At 38.6% G+C, this 20074-nt stretch overlaps 1 protein-coding gene across 2 annotated transcripts in view; it reads right to left on the minus strand.

Moving 5' to 3' along the window:
• The window catches only part of CTPS2 (CTP synthase 2), an 87448-nt gene that overhangs the window by 16564 nt on the left and 50810 nt on the right, over positions 1-20074 (minus strand). For both annotated transcript variants that reach the window (XM_049834152.1, XM_049834153.1), the window contains exons 14-15: positions 2771-2867; positions 669-724 (exon numbers count right to left, since the gene is read on the minus strand). In XM_049834152.1, coding sequence (XP_049690109.1) covers positions 669-724; positions 2771-2867 — 153 coding nt within the window. The remainder of the gene's footprint in view (positions 1-668; positions 725-2770; positions 2868-20074) is intronic.

Consider the following 20074-nt stretch of genomic DNA (forward strand, 5'->3'; position numbering starts at 1 on the left):
ATTCCCCTCTGTTGAACACTTGCAAGAACACCTCTGCAACACTGTGTCTGGTGTCAGTGCAAGAAAGAGATTGACAAATGTTGCGAGTCCATAGGAGGTCCAACCAGGATGGTTAGGGGGCTGGACCACATGCAACATAGGAGGAGAGACTGGTTGAGCTGGATTTTTTCAGCCTGGACAAGAGAAGGCAAAGAGTGGATCTTGTTTCTGACTTCAACTATCTAATGGCACAGTATAAAGAAGACTGAGCCAGACTCTGCTCAGAGATGCACAGCACAAGACTGAGATGAAAGACAAACTGCCCAAGGAAATCTCCTATTAGATGTAAGGGAAAAAAGGGTTCACAATGAAGTCGTTAAGCATTGGAACAGATTGTCAAAAGATGTTGTGGAATCTCTCTCTTTGGAGAGATTCAAAACTAGATGGGACAAAATCCTGAGCAGCCTGATCTAATTATGAAGTTGGCTCATCTCAAAACAGGGAGTTGGACCAGCAGACTTACAGAGGTTCCTTTCAATCTAAATTATACTATCTAACCATTACTAAATTTGGGGTTATAATTATGTAAGAAATCTCCCATTGGCTTTAAGGAGAATTGTGCCTACCAAGAGAAACACAATTTGCTTAAGCTTTAACTTTTGAGCACAAAGTACATTAGCAGTGCTTACCTCATATCGATGCCTGTGTCGCTCCTCTACAAACATTTCATCACCATAAAGTTTCCCTGAATATAAAACAAAAAAGAAATTAATGCTAATGAGTTGCTTTAATAGTTGTTACAACTATTTCTTGTAATTTAAACCTCAAAAAAAATTCACAAGTAAAACATAGCAGAACACTATTCATCTCACTCCAGCTTTCTGTTTTTCTGAGCGATGACTAGTTTCACCTGAGTTGATTCAGGATTCATATTCAATATTCCTTGACCAGAAATAGCTTAGGTAGCTAGAGTCTGAAGGCCATGCTTAAACTAATTTGAATTGTAAAGCTCAAGATAAAACAAAAAACGTTTGAGTGAACAAGCAACATAAAACCCCTTCGGGTTTTACAACAGTTCTATGCAAAAGGTGCAGTGAAGGAAGCCTTTTAGTAGCATCTGTTCCATTTTAATAGATTATGCATGGCAGCTGGCCATTGTTATTCTCCGTTTTCCTGATCTCATTACCCAAATGACTCTTGCAGTCCTCTGAGCCTAATCTGGAACATTCTACGTTCCAAAGCAACAAGGAATAAGTTAGAGGTATGCAGTAAACCAGAATTTAATCATATCTCTCACTTACAGTCACGGCTCAAACTTCACTCTCAATTTAGCCTAGTGTCATTCTTAGGGGTTGCTTAGGGGTTGGTACAAGAACTAGACTGCCAAGATGATCTCCAAAAATTGTAGAGTGATAGTACTGCAATTTTACAAAAAGTGGTATATGTGTTAATTTTAAGGAACCACCTTTTCAAAACCATTATTTCCATTCAAGTTGTAAAGCATTAGAAACAGGAATCAGATTTCCTGAGTAAACTACCAGAGCTTTCTATGAATCTTTGATAAATATGGTCATCTAAAGAACTCATAATACTGGTCAAGAGTTACAACACGTTAACTTTTATTAACTTTTCCAAGAAGTGCTTAGGCCACAGAACAACTTGTACATTGTAATATGCATATCTGTATCACACCCAGGCAAAGTATCACCCAGGTCAGTCAGATCACTAGCACAGGCATTCTCTGTAAGGGCAGATTTTTCATTAAATGTGCGTATGTATTACGCTTTGGTCTCCTGCTGAAGTAGACATCATTTTTAAAAGCTCAGAAGGATACAGTCCATAAGTTCAACATAGCTAAATATAGTAATAGCTCAGATCAAAGTCATGGACAGGGCAATATAAGAAATATACCTATATTTACTTAATGGACAAGAAACCACTTTTTATACATCAGCAGCATCACGTGTATTACCACTGTATAATAGGGTGATTAATAGGAGACAAGTATTACTTCAGTTTTAAAATACATACAGATCAAATTGAACCATTTGTTCTATATTCTGGTTGCTTTTATTTTGCCTTTTGAAGCATCCTGTTACAGCAAATCATTTTCCTTTCCTACAACAAATAATTTGCCTTCCCAAAACAAGTCTGTTTCTAGGGCTGGGCTAGGCCTAGGGCAGTGCTGGATCAGAGACTGGAGTTAAGCAGAGCCTGGCTATAACTAGGATACGAGCTAGAAACTTTGTCAAGACAAGGTGAGGACTAAGGCAGCGAGGCCAGATGACGTTTAAGGTTGAGGTGCACTGGCAACTCTAGGGAATGACAAGCAATGTTTAGGTCTGGCAAGAGCATAACGGGTAGGAGTTTGTGCTAGTTTTACCAAAAAGCTTCAGGGGTAGAACAAGAAGCCCTGGTTCACATGTCCTATCAACTCATAAAGAAAATAGAAAGAAAACATTCTGATCTTCCCAAGAAAATAATGAATTAAGCTACCATAAAATGCTTTTCATTTATCTCAACAGTCTCCTCATGGTTTATTTAAAGCATTGGACCCTAACTGACCTTTTCACTGAGACTTCCAGATGTCTCTTGTTTCTTTCTTTACATTCCAGTCCTGGGCAAATGCATATGGGAACAGGATTAGAGTGAATGAGCTCAGGGAAGCTGTCACCCAACTGCTTGCTTGAGGTTGTAGTCCTTTAACAAAACGTGCTTTGGCATTTTTGCTTTGCCAAGTTACAGAGTTCCTATCCAAAAGGCAAGTCATAAGAGCAGAAATATAACTTACTTAAAACAGAATTTTGCGTTTTGAAAACAGTCCTCCTCTTCCCCAGTCTCATTGTTCCACCCATATCTCCAGGATTATGTTCTGGCATGTCAATAACCTGTAGAGAAAAATTGTTTAAACACAGTTTCATCCAACAATAAAAAAGTGAAAAAATTTAAAAAAAAAAAAAAAAAGAAAAAAAAAAAAGAAAAGCAACAATTTTGTAACAAGTTGCATAGATTTATAAATGGTAACATTATTTATTTTCCTCCGAGCATTCCCAGTTATGAGTTCTCTTTGGTTTTACTAATGCTTTGTTCACAGTATTGGGACTGTAATAGACTGGGGTTATTAACTAACTGGTGTGAAACTTTTTCATTTAGTGTTAAGATCTACAAAAGCAATTTATTAATTCCTTCATTTAATTTTGGGGTGGAAAAAACCTATCTTTTAAAAAAGATACCAAAACGTTAGCAATAGGATAATTCTGCCAAAAGCTATTCTTGGTGCTATTAGAGTACATAGCTTTTTAAAAACTGATAAATTCATGGATGAAAAAAATTCACCAAGTGTTAAAGACACCATTTCTGAAAAAGCAAGTCCCTGAATCACACAGTGATAGAGGCTGCAAGATTATCCAGGGTAAATATTCCTGTACACTAGGCCCTTTCTTTTCTTTACACACAATGTTCCTTCTTACACTAAGAGGTGGAAACAGCTGTCTTAAAGACAGCTGAAGTCCTCTTTTTTGGGCAGTGGGGAAAAAAGGAGGCCATGGAGCAGCAGAGTGAAGAGAAAAGAGGGCACTTGTAACAAGACAATAATGTTGTAAAAGCAGAGTACTAAAAGAGGCAACTCCAACATGTGTATGCTGTTTCAGATTATATATGCAACTAATTTATCACAGGGAGAAAATGGAAAAACATTCCCCCCAATTCACCTTTACTAAAGAGTTTCTCAGATTGCCTAAGAATCCACAAAATGCTGGGTTGCCTTGTATGAAGAATATGCTATTTAACATTTAAGGAAGAGAATATACAAATACTGGGTCTGAGGACTGAGCTGGATGGGTCAAATGGCTGCTATGTAGGTCAAGTAGAATCCAGGATGGTGGGATTCAGGGGATGTGAGAAACCAGGGCTTAGTGGAAGGAGTGCATTTAGTTTTGTTCTGTTTGAAAAATCTTGTTGAGTCTCAAAATCATGTTTAGAGGAAGTCTGTCTCAGAGAGGTAAAACACTTCAAAATTGTAGAAACATGAGCTGAAACTATGACCTACGTGCTTGTATTTACATATACACAGTCAGTGAGGAATGTAACTGACAAAGAAAGGTTCTAAAAATACAAATATTCACACATATGGGTAATCTGGAATTGGATTTTTATTAACCTTAATTTGCCCTCTGGGAGTAATGAAAACAATTTCTGATGATACACTTCATAAAGTGAAGTTATTCAATTTAGAAGGGATGGTGGAAAGTGCTTAGCCTTTGGCCTTGTGCCAATGCATTTCAGCTGTGCAATTATCTCTGTATAACCTTATACCTTCAAAATGTTATTTATAAGCTATCTACTCATTATAAAATGTCACAAGCAGGAGTTGTGATCAAACCAGTGGGATATTACAAATCCTCTAATTACCTCTCAAATCATAAGGGTGAGGACTATGCAACACATTCAGCTAAAAAAACCCCACAAAGTAACAAAAAAAAAATATTAAAAAATCATTTATTGAATCCTTATTACTTAAAAAAAATATGAGATTGTCTGCTTTTACTGTATTTCCTTCCATTTACTTTTTTCCTGAAGTAGTGGCCACAAAAAACCACAGGACATCAGAAGCAGTTAGTATGTATACAGCAGACTGTCTGTATATGTCAAACACTCTGACCCTTTGAAATCAAAAACAAGTTTTCCATGAGGTGTTACTTGCTTATATCCGTACTACAGACAACCTTGAAGTTGTGCTCCTGACGCTTGCCAAATGGAGATGAAGTGGTAACAAGCAGCTTTCAAGTACTTCAAGTATATGCTTCTCTTCCAATTACAAAAATTTCACTCTAACGGCTATTTAACGAATATTTGCAGTTGACAAGAAAAACAATGAGTGTTTGTTTGTTTGTGTTTTAAGTTTGGAGGCCAAAGTCAAGATTAGACATTCCTTAATTTTCAAAACTATATCAAGCACCTAAATACTGTCCCCTAACCTCAGCTTCAGATTTTTCTTTCCAAAAATTTGGGGCAGGGTGTTTTGGTCTAACTTTGCTAACTGAATTATGGTAATACCCAGGTGTTTGGGGTTCCCCCCTTCCCACCACTTACTCAGAAAAAAATAGATTTCACTATTTCCACCTTTCAGTATTAGCTGTACTAAGATATTCTATCAAAACACTTTGAGCTTAAAGCCGTAAGTAGAAGGAAGCATGGGGATACAATGGGTGGGATTGTAACTTCCTGAAGGACATTGCTCAGCTTTTAAACTCCTCAGTTAAAACACTGGCTCCAAATGAAGTGGACCTGTCTATGCAGGTTTCACTAGTTTACTGTGCTTAAAGGTGTTCTCCAGGACTACTCAAAAACATCAGCTGGCAAATACATGGTCTCCTGTTCATTGAACAGAGCACATCAGTTCAAACAGGCTATGGCCGCTCTCTCAGCTCTTCCTTCTTTCAGCAGGCAAAAACCAAAAAACGATTCTCATGAGTCCCACTAAAGCACTAGATAGTGGCCTGGAACAAAGCCAGGCTGTGAAAGCACAGCTTCCTCTGCTCTGCTGAGGGTTTCTGCCACCCTTTGGGTCCAAACCCCACATGGGGCTGCAAGCCCAACAAAAATTCCACTGCGAAAACGGCATCACAGGGAAGATTTGGGCATTTTTCCCCAATTAATCTTTGCCTTCTAAAAGGCCTGCTTCCTTGTCTCAACAGTTACATTAGTGTGGTAGGCACATACCTGGAAGAGGATCCAACCCTTAAAACTTTCACTAATGTCTGCTAAGTCTTAATTGAGGTGTCTTTTAAGAAACATTGCATGATACAACTGTTCAACCTAATTCTTGTGGCAGATTTTTCTGCAAATATGACAGCTGTATTGTTTCAACATTAAGCAGCTTACTCTGTGTTCATGTTTTGTTGTTGATATGTGCATTATAAACCTGGTCTCCACCTTCTCCAAGATTTTTTAGGTTTATGATAGTAAGAAAATAGACAAGGCTTCAATTATTAATTTTTGTAGTCAGGTGAGGCAAGGAGCTACTTAGGAAGTAATACCTCAGAGCTATTCTGACTCTGGATCTTCCTTTTTGATATGCTCTGTGCCTCTCTCTGATCAACTTCAGGAACTCTCACAGCACAGCCCTCAACATTTATGTATTACATGAGTTTCTCTGCAACAAGGTCTGTGCAAGCAGCTTTCGAAAGCAAAGTGGCACTGCTGCCCTACAGCCCAAGGACAGTAATAAGCATCAGAAAAGCAACTCATTATGGAAAATTTTGCCATATTTTACAGAATTTATTTGATCCGATGAAAGATGAACCTTCAAGTGGTGGTTATTTTGAACAACTGTGCAACTGAATAGATTCTTCAAAGAGCTTATGCTTCCTGCCAGAGAACAATCTCACTATGCATTAGTTCTTTGAAGAGCAGAGAGCAGCACAGAACAACAGGCACCAAAAGCAACAAAAAAGCATCAGTGGGGAGGGTGCAAGAAGAGATAAAGCATTAATTAGGTCCTTCTTATCCACATCTCTGAAAACTGCCAACACTACAGGGATTTTACAGAGATCCCATATTATATACCAGACAGCCAACATGAAATAAATAATGAATCACTCTGACATAACACAAAGCACATTCAGATATAAAACAGTCTGATCAGTAATAAATCATGCTACTGATGAATAGTGACTTTAACTACCCATGAACTGCAATCTTCTTTCAGAAATCTACTGCTTGGATCGTTTCATTGTTGTTCGGAAACATATAAAAGTTAATGAGAAAACCTCTCAAGCCCAGACGCTCAACATAGAGCAACCAAGGCCCTGAAAACCTAACATCTATCATTTTAGTAATCACCCCAGGACCATTAAGTTTTGTCTTTGTTTTGCCTCACAACCTGCAATGCCATTTTGCAAAATACATCCACCTTGGTTACCTTACGGGAAGGTCTGTTTGGCCTTTGTTTGGGGGGTTGGTTTTTTTGGGGGGGAGAGAGGGAAAAGACAGGGAGGGAGACAGGGAGGGAGGGGAGTATTACTTGATTTGAACAACTCATTGGTAAGTCAGCCTTGGAAGCAGATTTTTAGGGTTTTTGACTTTTTACTCTGCCCTTGTCTGGTGAGCAAATGGTTTGTCACTGCTGAAAGAAATTGCTATACACATAAGTGCTAATCAAAGCATCAGGAGAAGCCCTGACCCTAAAGATTAATCGAACACTGAAAAGAGGCTCTAAGACGCTCAGCACACAAGAGATGTGCAGAGGGAAAGCTGACAGGAGCAGGGAATACAGTGACAGGTACTGATGAATATTAATCCCTGGTGAACACAGCTATGAAAAAAAACCAGCAACACAAACTGACAAGGACTCAACCCAAACAAGAGGAATCCAGTCTTTTATTGACTCTTCCATCATTTCTCCACAGATTAGTCAGTACTTACTAGATTCAACCTGATCTGTTTCAATCACAAGTTCATCAGTAAATTGACCCAGCCACCTACAAATGGGATGTTTATACTAATGTTTTAGAAACAATAGTACAAACATTTTAAAGAAAAAATTGACAGATGCAACACTGAGTGGTACTGACAACTTCTAACTTGGCAAGTAAACCAAAAAGACACTCTTTCCCCGTTTATTCAAAACCAGGGTTTTAAAATTTTTAATTACTGAAAGAAGTTGCAAGGATTACATATCCATCAGAATCGCTTATTCCCTTGTCCCCCAAAGATATCCTAGTTCCAAGGAAACCTCATCATTGTCCACCTGTCCAAAGCACTCAGCCCTCTAGAATGTGACTAGTTACCATAAAGCCACTTGCAGATTTCAGACTACTCAGTGCTCTATTACTCTAACTGAAGTAATGTTTGGTTTCCAAAAGATGACCACCATCATGTATAAGATAAAGTAGAAATCATCAACACCTGATTCATGCAGCAACATAGTGATATGAGTAACCAGCTTGAAAAATCCTATCCTCTTTTCACTAAACTACAGCACAGTATCCAAATATTCCAACAAATAGCTCAAATTTCTTAAACTCTTAAAATCCCACAGCATATTACTGTGAACCATTTTCCAGTTCGGGCAATCCTCTTTTCCAGAGATTTGTTGTTCCCTATTTTAGAGTTCAGTAATTGCCCTAGAGCATTTATATAATTAAAGCCTAAAAACTCTCTAAGAAGGATTCTGCCAGAATAAGCAGAAATTCTGGTACAGAATGTTTTGTAACATTCTCTCCAGAAAAAGTCATAAAGGGTGTAACTTCTTTTTTCAAACAGTGCTTGCTCACTCATAAGCATAGTGCAGTGAACTGAGAAAGTTAATGAAGGTGTTGATATGCAAAGCCCATATAGATATTGCTTAACAGCATTTTAGAACTCATTCTAGTTATTCCAACCACATGTCCCACAGTCAGCCTAGAGACTTAATCAAGCAGAAATTTTCAGACTGTTAGTGTTAGTGAAAGGAACAGGGTCAGACAGTGCTGGCTATAGAAATACACTGGAATGCCAGCCATGCCATGCCAGGAAGTACAGGATTTGCCACAGACTTAAATAACTAAAAGAAAGTGGAAGAATGTTCTCAGGCTTTGGACTGGTCCAGCTCTCATTACACTTAATGACCAAATACTAATTTAGTTTCAGAACGATCAATACATCTGAAGCTAGGAGAAGTCCTCCCCTTCCTACCACATACATCTATTAAAAAGTCAGAACTCTGTCACTGCCTTTGAGGGGGACTTCTCCAACTGAAATTATTAGTAGGTGAAATTTTGCCCTAACCAAATTCACTTAAATCCACACAAGGTATATGAAGAGGAGGAAGGCATGAAGCAAGTCTGTGTCTCTGAGCATTCTAAAGCAGAGAGAAGATGTTTAAACAGTAGTATGCTTGATGGTCTCTGACTCAGAGAATTGGGATATCCTACAGGCAACTGCCATAGAAGACAAGCCCCAGTAGCAAAGCAGCCAAGGAGATGTGAAATTGTCCTTAGTAGAGACAAAGCACAGCACCTGTTTTACACTCAAAACCGTCCACCGTGTTACGTACTTCTTCTACTTCAAGGAAAATAAGCAGGAAATTTCTTACTTCAAGTGCTCACTACTCCAGACCTTCACTGAGTACAATTTCTGGTATCAGCTTCCAGGCAATGCTCCGTACCATGACCTGCACTATCCTAGTAGTTCTTGAAGAAATTCCATTCATCTGCCATAATATCTTCATAAGAAAGATGAGAACTAGCAACTGTGTTCCAACCCATTTCCCTAACATAATCAGACTACTTCCAGACTTGTGAGTAAGTAAGACTGCCTGGATTCCAACCACTGATTCTTCTCACAGAATGGTGTCACCAATCATCCTGATAGCCTGTCCATCTTCCAGATCTGCCCAGTGGTGATTTGGTACTTGTTGATCAAGGATGCAGAAACTGAGTCAGAAAGGAAGTGAGTGGGCAGCAAGCAGAAAATTATAGATTGCTCTATTTTAATTTTTATTCTAGTTGGAAGGTACTTTTGTTGTGGTGTAAAACTTCGCAGCTAACTTCAGAGCTGAGAAGAAATCCCTGTAAAGGATCAGTTGAAAGATTTCGTTTGAATAATCTCTCTCAAATGCTAAACAGAACAGCAAGCCACAGCCATTTGTTTCTAATTTTTTCTTGTAAGCCCTCCTCCTTTTTCAGGCCTGCCAAGACAGGTGCGGAGGCATGTTTGCCACAAATTTATTGAAACTGTGTGTGCACGTGCTAAAATACAACAGTTGTTGCAATGGAAATAAAATACATCTGGGGATTACTTCTTTTATTTACTGGATATGGAAAAGCATCCCATCAAAAGAACAGCTATTTGAATAGGAAAAAAAAGTAAGGTAATGGTACAATACTGTACTTTGAAACTGAGAAACAGACTGGAAGTTTTCAAGTAAGAACTCTACTCCGAGAAGAAAGAAAAAGTGCAAATGCTATCTAAAGCTTGAAATCCATGTCAGTAGTAAGAATACAAACCTAAACATATCTCTTCTTTTTGTGGTTTAACTTCTGTTTTAAGAAAAATGACTTTATTCTGTCTGTGATTCAGACTGATAAATAATTTTTACTTTATCTGACAACACGTGCTTGACTGAAATTAACAACTTCATGCTTTTTAAGATGATTTTACCAACTAGCTTTAGTTACTGTACATTTGATTAATATATCATTAAATTGAGGTTTTAAACTGAAGGAAAAAAATACTATCACATTGCTTGATATTGCCTCAAGGAAATGCCTTATTTAGAATTTGGAGTAAATGAATGAAACAGAAATAAAGGATTCTAGCTCCATAAGGATTTCTGTATTACAGGTATGTAGGAAGCAGCCCAGTACCACTCTTTCCAATTAGGATATCATGCTTCATATCATGCCCAAAGATCAGTGACAGACCATGAGCTTTAACGATTGACTGATTCATCACCTTTCGAAACAGACACCAGAATTTAAAACCTGACATTTCCACATCAAAAAGAGAACAGTCTACTAGCTAGGCTAAATTAATATCTCTGGTAGGTGAGCATTTTATGAAAATCATCTGAACAGAAGGAAAAAGAATACACTTACTCAGAAAAAATTCCCTAATGTTTAACTCTTAATTTCTAAGAACAAAAAAAACACAGTATGAGCCAAGATCCCAAGGAAAGGCAAAGTAGTGAGAAAGTATCTTTAAATGTTTTAAAGACACTGCCAAGCAAACATGTTAAACTTCCACAAGGCATTTTGCAGGTTGCGTATCTTTGCAAAAAATTCCCACCACTAAAGTTGTAGACAACTGCAGACAGTTGTGAAAGTAAATGTTACTCTGCTCCCAGTGCCAAAATCTTGTGCCAATCTAATTCGTTTAACAAGCAACTCAGCTGAGTCCACTCTGCAAAACCACACAACCAGCTCATGCCAACCACTGTAACCTTTAACTGAAGCAATTTGTTCTGATGAACAAGTCTATTTCCTTTTTAACTCTTCTTTTACATTTAAGCTGTAACTTTGCAGAAATAAAGATAATGAAGAAATGTAAATAATGAAGGCTAGAGTAGTGCTCATATTAATTTACAGTATAGTCATGCTTCTTCCTACCTTCCATCCCCTTCTTTTGTTTTTGCATTTTGAAATGGCATCTTAGAAAGGATCACAACCAGGAACAACACAGTGCAAGCTAAAGTTAACCATTTTTGGAAGGCAAGCAGGATCACTTTTACTGTTTAACAGAGATTCATATCTACTATGTAGATATCTGGGAATATTTTATATGCATTTTTATATTGCCCTCCTTCTCTCTTCCTCTTTGGAAGCTTCTGGTTTGGTTTAACTCCTGTTTAAATGTCACGCCAGTTCCCTCACCTCTACTACTCAGTAACACTCTGTTCTCCATAACAAAAGCATACAAAATGAAAGGACCTATTGAACTGAAGTTGACCACCCCGTTACTTAGTGGTCCTGCCACTTAATTTACTAATTTGAGACATTCTAGTAATGATAATCTTATGGACTAATAGCAGGACAGACATACTATAACAGAGAATTTCTAGGCAGAAAGCCTCTGACAATCACTGGAATTTTAACTACTACCCGTCTTCCATGGCATGCCCAGGACAATAAAAGTACCTTGGCCTCTCTGGTCTTTCATGCCTGAAACTTTTCCTAAATTACAGAGAACAATCTGAATGCTGGATATCTCATTAGGCATACAGAACGGACATCCAGTCCTCTGGAAAGCTCTCCATCCAGCAATGAGTAATGGCATTTTCTTTCCCCAGTGAAGTCAATAGCAGTAGTGGAGATTACTTCCATGAGTTGTTATCCTCCATCCCGCACATACATCATAACATTTCTCATCCCCACTGAAGAAGTGGAAGAACTAAAGCAAGTGGATATCATGTAATAGTAATCAAGGCAGTGACTTTTAATTCTAGGATTTCCTAAGAATAGTGTAAACTATATTAGAACAAAATAAAAAAAAGACAGCATAGGGAGATAATCACAATGATACAACTTTAACCAGTTAGATTATCTTGCAAAAAAGTATCTTGGCATTTTCATTACTATCCAACAACAGTACACATCTCATCAACTTCAAAAAAACAAAAGGAATGATATATATTAATATCATACCAGAGATTAATTACCTTAATTACCTCTGCCAGCCATTTCAGGGATGCTTTGAGTCACATGCTCTACATTATATTTAACAGTTTCCTGCTTCCACTCCAAAAAGCTTCAGCTGACCAAAGATCACCTTGCTTGGAAGAATGTTAATTCTGGTAGAAGATTCATGACCTACAATCCAAATCTTTTTTATTTCAAGCACAAGCCACGATGTCTTCCTTCTGAGCAGGATCCTTCCTGTCTCACTTTGTCTGCTCTGCCTCCTGCAAAAACCTGATAAACATCACTGTCCAAATCTTAATTTAATTCTGCACTCCTTGTGATCCTCCACCTAGCATATCAACTCTATATCCCCTTCAACATCAAATGACAAGAATTCTTTGGTATTTGCTTTCCATAATTGTGTTTATACAGGTGTTAGGGGTCAAGTTCAGACTGCGTTTAAAAAGACAAGTGGCTTCACCAGTTGCATCCATGCCATCTACATCAGCAGAGCTCAAATGTTAATCACTTCCTCCCCCAACAAGGCACCAGTGAGCACCACTAGGATGCTTGGATTCAACTACAAGGTCCAGAGTTAACATGACAATACAGACATACCTGTGCAGTTCTTGTTTATGAATAGATCATAAAACCAGAATTGCAAATCTACATATTCATTTTTAGAGATGAACATGGTACACATTTTTAAAATATAATCAGATAGGAAGAGATATGTACGAGGAAGTAAGAGAGGAGCAGAGAGGGTGTGTGCATGCATGTGGAGAACCATTAGCAAAAAGGCCAGAGAGAAGGAGAAATGAATCTTCAGATAATTTCTTATTTAGCAATGAGATGGTGAAAGCCTACAGGAAATATTTTACCTAAGAAATATTGTTTCTAAGAAAGTAACATCTATAGAATAATGTCACCTTTATACTACCACAAATCAAGTAAGCATTTAATTAGCATGACATCAGATGAACACACCCAGCACAATTCAGACATCCCCTGTGAAAAGTGTGGGTGGCCGGGTACAGATCAATTCATCAGATAATGCAGTGATCCACTCAAATGCTACAGATGTTTACCAAGCAACCAGCAAAAGATATTGCCACACAGCAAATGTTCTAGGCTGTGTCACCAGCCGGCACAGTATCACACAACATGCAGGTAGCACAGCAGCTAGGTCTCATACAAAGCAACACAGAACAGCTACAACATCGCAAAGGCAAAGTAATCAGTTATTTAATGGTGCCCATACAAAAATCATTTTTATCCTTCACCTGCACCTCCAATAGTTTATGTCTCCAATGGCAGAATATAGAGTCAGAAAGCATGAGAAACAATTTTTAGTTAAAAAGCACAGGTCTACAGTGAATCACTGTTGAATCCATTGCAAATGCAGTTCTGATGTTCAATGCCGATCTTCACAGTACGGAATATCTTACCATCACACAGAAGACAACGATGGGAGGCAAATAAATACAGCATTAAGAAAACAGAAAACCTCATTTAATAAAAAAGTCTTTGTTTTGGGGGAACCTTTGTATTACTCTTCCATCTTGCTTCCAGCAGAAAATTTGATGGTGGGCAGAGTATTTAAAAAGAAAACTTTGGCTAATAGTTTTTCTTTATTTTTAACTAAAATTATATAATTCAGACCACAATGAACAGATCACTCACGTCTCATTAAATATAGCCTCCAATACAACTACGCAACTGATCTGAATTCCTCAGGTTTTTCTTGCCCATGCACTCTTAGGCACACATTCGGTTCCAGTTCTCACTCCTGGCTGTCTACAAGGCTGTTACGAAAAGGACGAAAGTCATCAGCTGCTGCACAGACCTTTTCTTTGCAGGTATCAAGCCACTTTACAAAGGCAAGTATGTTTCATTACCCCAATTTGGTATGAGAAAAATAAGGCAGATAAAGCAATTTATTTAACCTAGCAGAACCAGGACTTCTGTGACACCTAATCTTGTTCCTACGCTTCAGGAACAAGGCAGCTAACCATACAGGAACTCACACATTCCCAGATGAGCTTCTAACAAGGCCAGTGTCTTAATGTAACTTGGTCAGTTATCTAGGTAGGAAAAACTTCTATGAAAATGGCATTCATAATATTGGAGGTGGCCACGTAGTTTGCAACATATGAACTGCAGTATACAGGTAATCTATTTCACGTCCCCTGATTTTTTTAAATTTTTTTTAATACACAATTTCTGCAAGCTTGTTTGCGTGGGTGGTTTTTGGAGGCATGGAGGTATTTGGAGGCTTTCTACCCAGCGATACAATCACAGTATTAAGGGATCTAGACAACCCCCTTCCACATTTACTTTATTTCATTGATCAATATTGCATTAAACAGGACAACTGTGAGCAACTATTTTACCACAGCACTTCCAAGTTAGTCCCTGTGTGTGGGAATCACCTCGCATAACTTCAGCTGCATAACTTTCAGATAGATAAATTAAGGGAGCCACCGGAGTGCTCCTCTCTGTAGGGAGCAGAGCACATCCAGAGGCCAACACATTCCAGCTGGAGAGTCACACCGAAACATGTGGCAGCCTGAAATCCTCACCTATGCCATAAGGCAAGCAGTGCTGTTCTGCCCTAACACGTACAACCTGCTGGCACAAAACAGTTTTGTGAATGGCCCTTCCACATCCATACTTTGTCAACACTGTATATACCACCCCTGGAACATCCATAGCTCATGCTGAAGTGACACATTATTCAAATATATTGCAGCACTACCAAGACAGACTTGGGCATACAGCCCCCCATAAAATAAATGATCTCTGCTTCTTAAATCAGACACTGACAGATACTCATCCATGTCCGCTTCACCCAGAAAATTGTTTTGTACATAACAAATTTCCCTATTTGATTTACAATTAGTTACACATAATTCCTTATGTAAGTACTGAAAAGGTCAAAGACTTTCTGAAAACATAACATGCAATTCTATTTAGAAAAATCCTTCTTATGAAGAAAACCTTAAGAAAGGAAAAAAGTGGGAGGCTATTAACAGCTAGAAGGCATCCTTCACAAAAACTAAATCTATGTCCAAATGAAAGTAAAGAAACAAAGATACTTTTAAGTTAAATATAGAAATACCAAATCATTCCTCCCCAAAATAGTCAAGAAGCAACTTGTAAAAGGCATCAATAACTAAATTATTTTCATTCATTTTCATTTAAGGAGAAAAATCTGGCGTTGTACAGCTAATCAATTATCAGAAGTAAAAAAATAAAACAAAATTCATACTCAAAGAAACTACAACCATGGCATTAAAAAACCTGAGTATTTTGCTTGTGTGCACTGTCAAGGAGTTTGAAAGACATTCCCAAGCTAAAATCCTTTTTCGTGGGAGACTGATGTGCCCATCTCAAATTGAAGTGTTAAAAGAAGTAGTTACAAAACAAATTGACAAAATGGACAGTAAGAAATCACTGGAAATGGATGGTACTCACTCAGTTTTGAAGCAACTGAAGTGTGAAATAGCTGATCCAGTAACTGTGGTGAATAACCTCTCATCAGCCTTGTCACACAAAGACTCTGAAGCAGCAAATGCTTCAGCGGAGGTACAGAGACCTATAGTCTGAAACACCTGATGTCCGTGCCAGGCAACCTAGCAGAACCTTTTAACAAAACTGTAGAAGTGGACACCTGGGCAGCTGTAACAGGTTGGGACACTGCCAACGAAGATTTTGTAAAGGGAGATTGTCTGTCTGTCACCTAGCTATTGAAGTTCTTCAGAGGAAAAATATATGGATAAGGGAGATTTGGTTAATAATCAAAGTCCACTTAGATTTCTAACAGATGTTAGGAAGACATGTAAGGCATGTCATCAGACTTTTATAAAAAACTAAGCAGTTATGGGATTAACATGGGCAAAAAAACCCCCAACAGTTAAAAGTACAAGGGTAGAAGAAAATGCAATTTTTCACAGTGGAGGAAAGTCACGAATAGAGTTGAACAAGGCCCTAGAAATAGTACATTCAAATTATTTGATAAAAAGAAGTAAGAACGAACAGTAGGTGACAGCTTGCTGATGACACCTAATTTACTGAGGGTAATAAAGATGAGGGCTTACTACAAAGAATCATAAAAGGACCCTCTGAAACTTAGTGATCAAAATGCCAGGTGAAATTCAGCAGCATCAAATATAAAGCCATGCCCAGGGGAATAAAACAAGCTTAATTTCACATCACAGTTACAGGCTTTGAGCTGATCACAGCCCCTTGGGAACAGGACCTTGCGACTACAATAGATAGCTCTATGAAGATGTCAGTTCAACACTCAGTAACAGCCAAAAGCTATTCATCATTATAAGCAATTACAAAAGGAAGACAGACCACAACAGATGAGGTCATTGTAACACTTCTTATGTCTGTGCTGGCCACAGTTTATACTGTGCCATTCAGTCTTCCAGTCTTCTCTGTCTTTAAAACATCCGACCTATAAGTTGTAGGAAACGACAAAATATACTGGGGAAGCATCACTGTGCACCTGCTCTACTATACTTTTCCACAGACAATTACTCATAGATGACAATGGAGACAGATGATGGGCCAAATGGGCCTTTGGTCTAGATGGAACTGTGGTCAGAGCCAGTGCACTCTTCCAGTGCACTGGAGAACACCAAATGCATTGCCTACCTGCAATATAACCATAGGTGTGCTTAGTTCACAAACGTATTTCATCAGTTCAGTCCGGGTTTGTCATGGTTTAACCCAGCCGGCAACTCAGCCCCACACAGCCGCTCGCTCACGCCCCCGCAGTGGGATGGGGAAGAGAATTGGAAGGGTAAAAGTGAGAAAACTCGTGGGCTGAGATAATGACAGTTTAACAGGAAAAGCAAAAGCTGCCGACACAAGCAAAGCAAAACAAGGAATTCATTCCCCACTTCGATCTGCAGGCAGGTGTTCAGCCATCTCCAGGACAGCAGGGCTCCAGCACGCAGACCAGGGACTTGGGAAGACAAATGCCGTATCTCTGAACGTCCCACCCTTCCTTCTCCTTCCCCCAGCTTTACACGCTGATCATGACGTCCTATGGTCTGGAATATCCCTGGGGTCAGTCAGGGTCAGCTGTCCTGGCTGTGTCCCCTCCAAATTCCTTGTGTCCCCCCAGTCCCCTCGCTGGTGGGGTGGGGTGAGGAGCAGAACAGCCCTTGGCTCTGCGTAACCACTGCTCAGCAGGGACGAAAACATCCCTGTGTTGTCAACACTGGTTTCAGCACAAATCCAAATCACAGCCCCATACCAGCTACTATGAAGAAAATTAACTCTATCCCAGCCAAAACCAGCACAGGATTCTAAGAGGAAAGCAGGGCTCTTTCCTTTTAATTCATTACCACTAATAAAGGTCCCCCAGCGCTACTTGTCACTCAAACTGCAGGTTTTGCTGAGTTTGCAAGGACGTGGTAGACTAAAGAAGAAATTAAATAGATTCACTGACAAAAGAATTTTTAGAGACTTTTTCAGTTGTTTGCTTAAGTACTGGCTCTCTAATGCCCCCAGGAAGACAGACAATTAAATGTGTCTTGTCACTTAAGTTCCAGCTCAGAAAACACAGGTAAAAAGCAGTTAAGTTGGGCGAGAAGGTACTAATAAAAATATATTCACCACATAATTCTGTTAATGGTACCAAATTTCAAAAACAGTAATTTATTTGGTGTTACAGAATTCATATCGTTTCTGCATACCATCACCTACAATGCTACTTTCACAGTGAGAGAAGCAGCAAGACAACACAAACCTTGCAAGAACTCCAGTTATCTCTACTTAAAATGGATTATTTTGAGAAAGTTTACAATATTTTTCTGCCACAAGACAAAAAAGTTTTGCATAAAGTCAAGCTGCCCAAGAAAGCAATGGTCACCGATCTGTGTCATTTGCAGACACAGCATGTCTGCTGTGATTTGTCAAAACTTAATTTTCAGTTTACAGATTGAGCAATACTGAGGCTTTGGTATTTTTCCCAGGCTCTTGGGCAACGGTTGGGCTTCCTTCTCATCAGTGAAGACCAATGTTAACAGTTTCATGGCAAGCTACATCTCTGATCCCTACCCAGGCCCTCTCTAATTAGCCAGGTCAAATGATCATACTAATGGAAGCCACAGCTAATTAAATATATATTTTTTTTAGCTACAATGCAATAATCACCAAGTGTTTTTATACATATATTTTTGCTATTTACAAATTAATAATTCAGATTCTTCATAGCTAGGTATTAGGGTTTTTTAATCCTAGGATGCGATGGACAATAGAAGGTGAGTGTGCAGAGGTGATGGGGAAAATCAACTTTAGTAATGTCTCACAGGAAAACCAATGCTTCTCCTTTTTTCATGTTTTGGCAGTTCTGACACACAAAGGCCACGTAGCATGCACAGGTATCTTGGGGTTACACAGGTCTGTTCCAAACTGATACTAGCCTTAAGGCTGAGCTCCACATAGCACCTGGTGCACACCCTTACAAGATAAAGACACTCAAAACTTTCTTATAAAATCCTCTCCGCTCTTGGTTCCAAATCCTAAGAAACTTCTTAAAGCTGTAATTTGTTACAGCTTCGCTGTGAACTTCTGTGTATTACAGGAAAGAAAGAAAACAAAAAGCAAAGCCTTTCTGTGTTGAAGGCAAGACTAGTCACTAACCTAAAATAAATAAATTAAACGGGCTCTAAGGCAGAATCTTAAATTCAACTTAATTGGTAGTCAGGTTCCTCACTAGCACAACTGAGAAATGAGTTATTACTGACATGGATAATTTGTTAATTTCAGTTTATAACAAAATGCAAATCTTCTTTGAAGTTCTGTTTTACAGTTGTTTATAAACTGCTCATTTGATGCATTTGTGTAAACTGAGAAATTCCAAACTAATACTGCTGTTACTTATTGAATTTATTGTAATTTGGCTTTGATTTAGTAATCACATTAGGCAATTAGAAAATCTAAAATTAAGCTAGGTACACAAGTACTATACTTTCTTGACTACAGTTCTGGTTAAGTAGCAATAGGTTCATTTCTTTCAGTAGGCCATAATTACGAATAAAATATTTTGACAACTGTTCTATACTGTTAGTTAGACAATGGCTACTCTTCTTGTACACTTAATTAGTTCCCTGATTTAATCTTCAGTTTTCCTTCATGTTCCAGGGTAACTTTTGGACTTGGTCAAAAGAAGGGATGGCAGGGGGAAACTTCTCTAGCAGCCTTTTGCTTCCATTGTCCCAAATTCTCATATGAGAGAGAAGTGAAATGAAGTTATTAATGGTAATTTACTTAAAGAACATTTTGACATTCCTCCTTTGGAAGGAATTTCACAAATATCTATTATATCTACAAATCAACACATCAAAGTGCTAACAGACAAGGGATTTGTATGCCCAAGATAAAGCTATTGCTTTGCAACATCATTTTTATGTTTCACATTGGTAATGAAACATATCCCAGAATACCACTAATAATCTGGTTTTACAGAGCTTCGCACATTTGCAGACTTCTGACTGAGAATTAGCAACTATTGGAACTCAACCAGTGCATATAAGCACCTCTTTCTCTGAATCACAGAGAGAGCTCCAAGGTTCTTACCACTATGCTACTTATTTCTCTGCCTTTGCATTTTATGCTGCTGAGTCTGGCTAGGCCAGTGAGGCTAGTTGTTCTTACAGACTGCTGAACGTAAAGAAATTTAACAGAGAGATTCAGAGGTTGCAACCAAAGAAGCCTTGCAAAATTACTTCCATTTCTTTCTCCCTAGGAACACCTCTCATGGTTGCTGCTGTTTTCCCCAAACTTACCAGTTCCAGGAGGAAAGCAGGTGGTCATTACCTAGCACAAGCACCTTTACTCAGTATTGTGGCACTGCCTCAATAATTCCCTTCTACTTCAGCCGCAAGGCCAGCACAGCTGCAGCAGGGTCACAGTGACCTAGAGGGCCGCTGCAGCACAATTCTGATAAAAGACCTCAGTGCCCTATTTCTAGG

Source organism: Accipiter gentilis, chromosome 31 (genome assembly GCF_929443795.1).
Source record: "Accipiter gentilis chromosome 31, bAccGen1.1, whole genome shotgun sequence".
Taxonomy (NCBI): Eukaryota; Metazoa; Chordata; class Aves; order Accipitriformes; family Accipitridae; genus Astur; species Astur gentilis.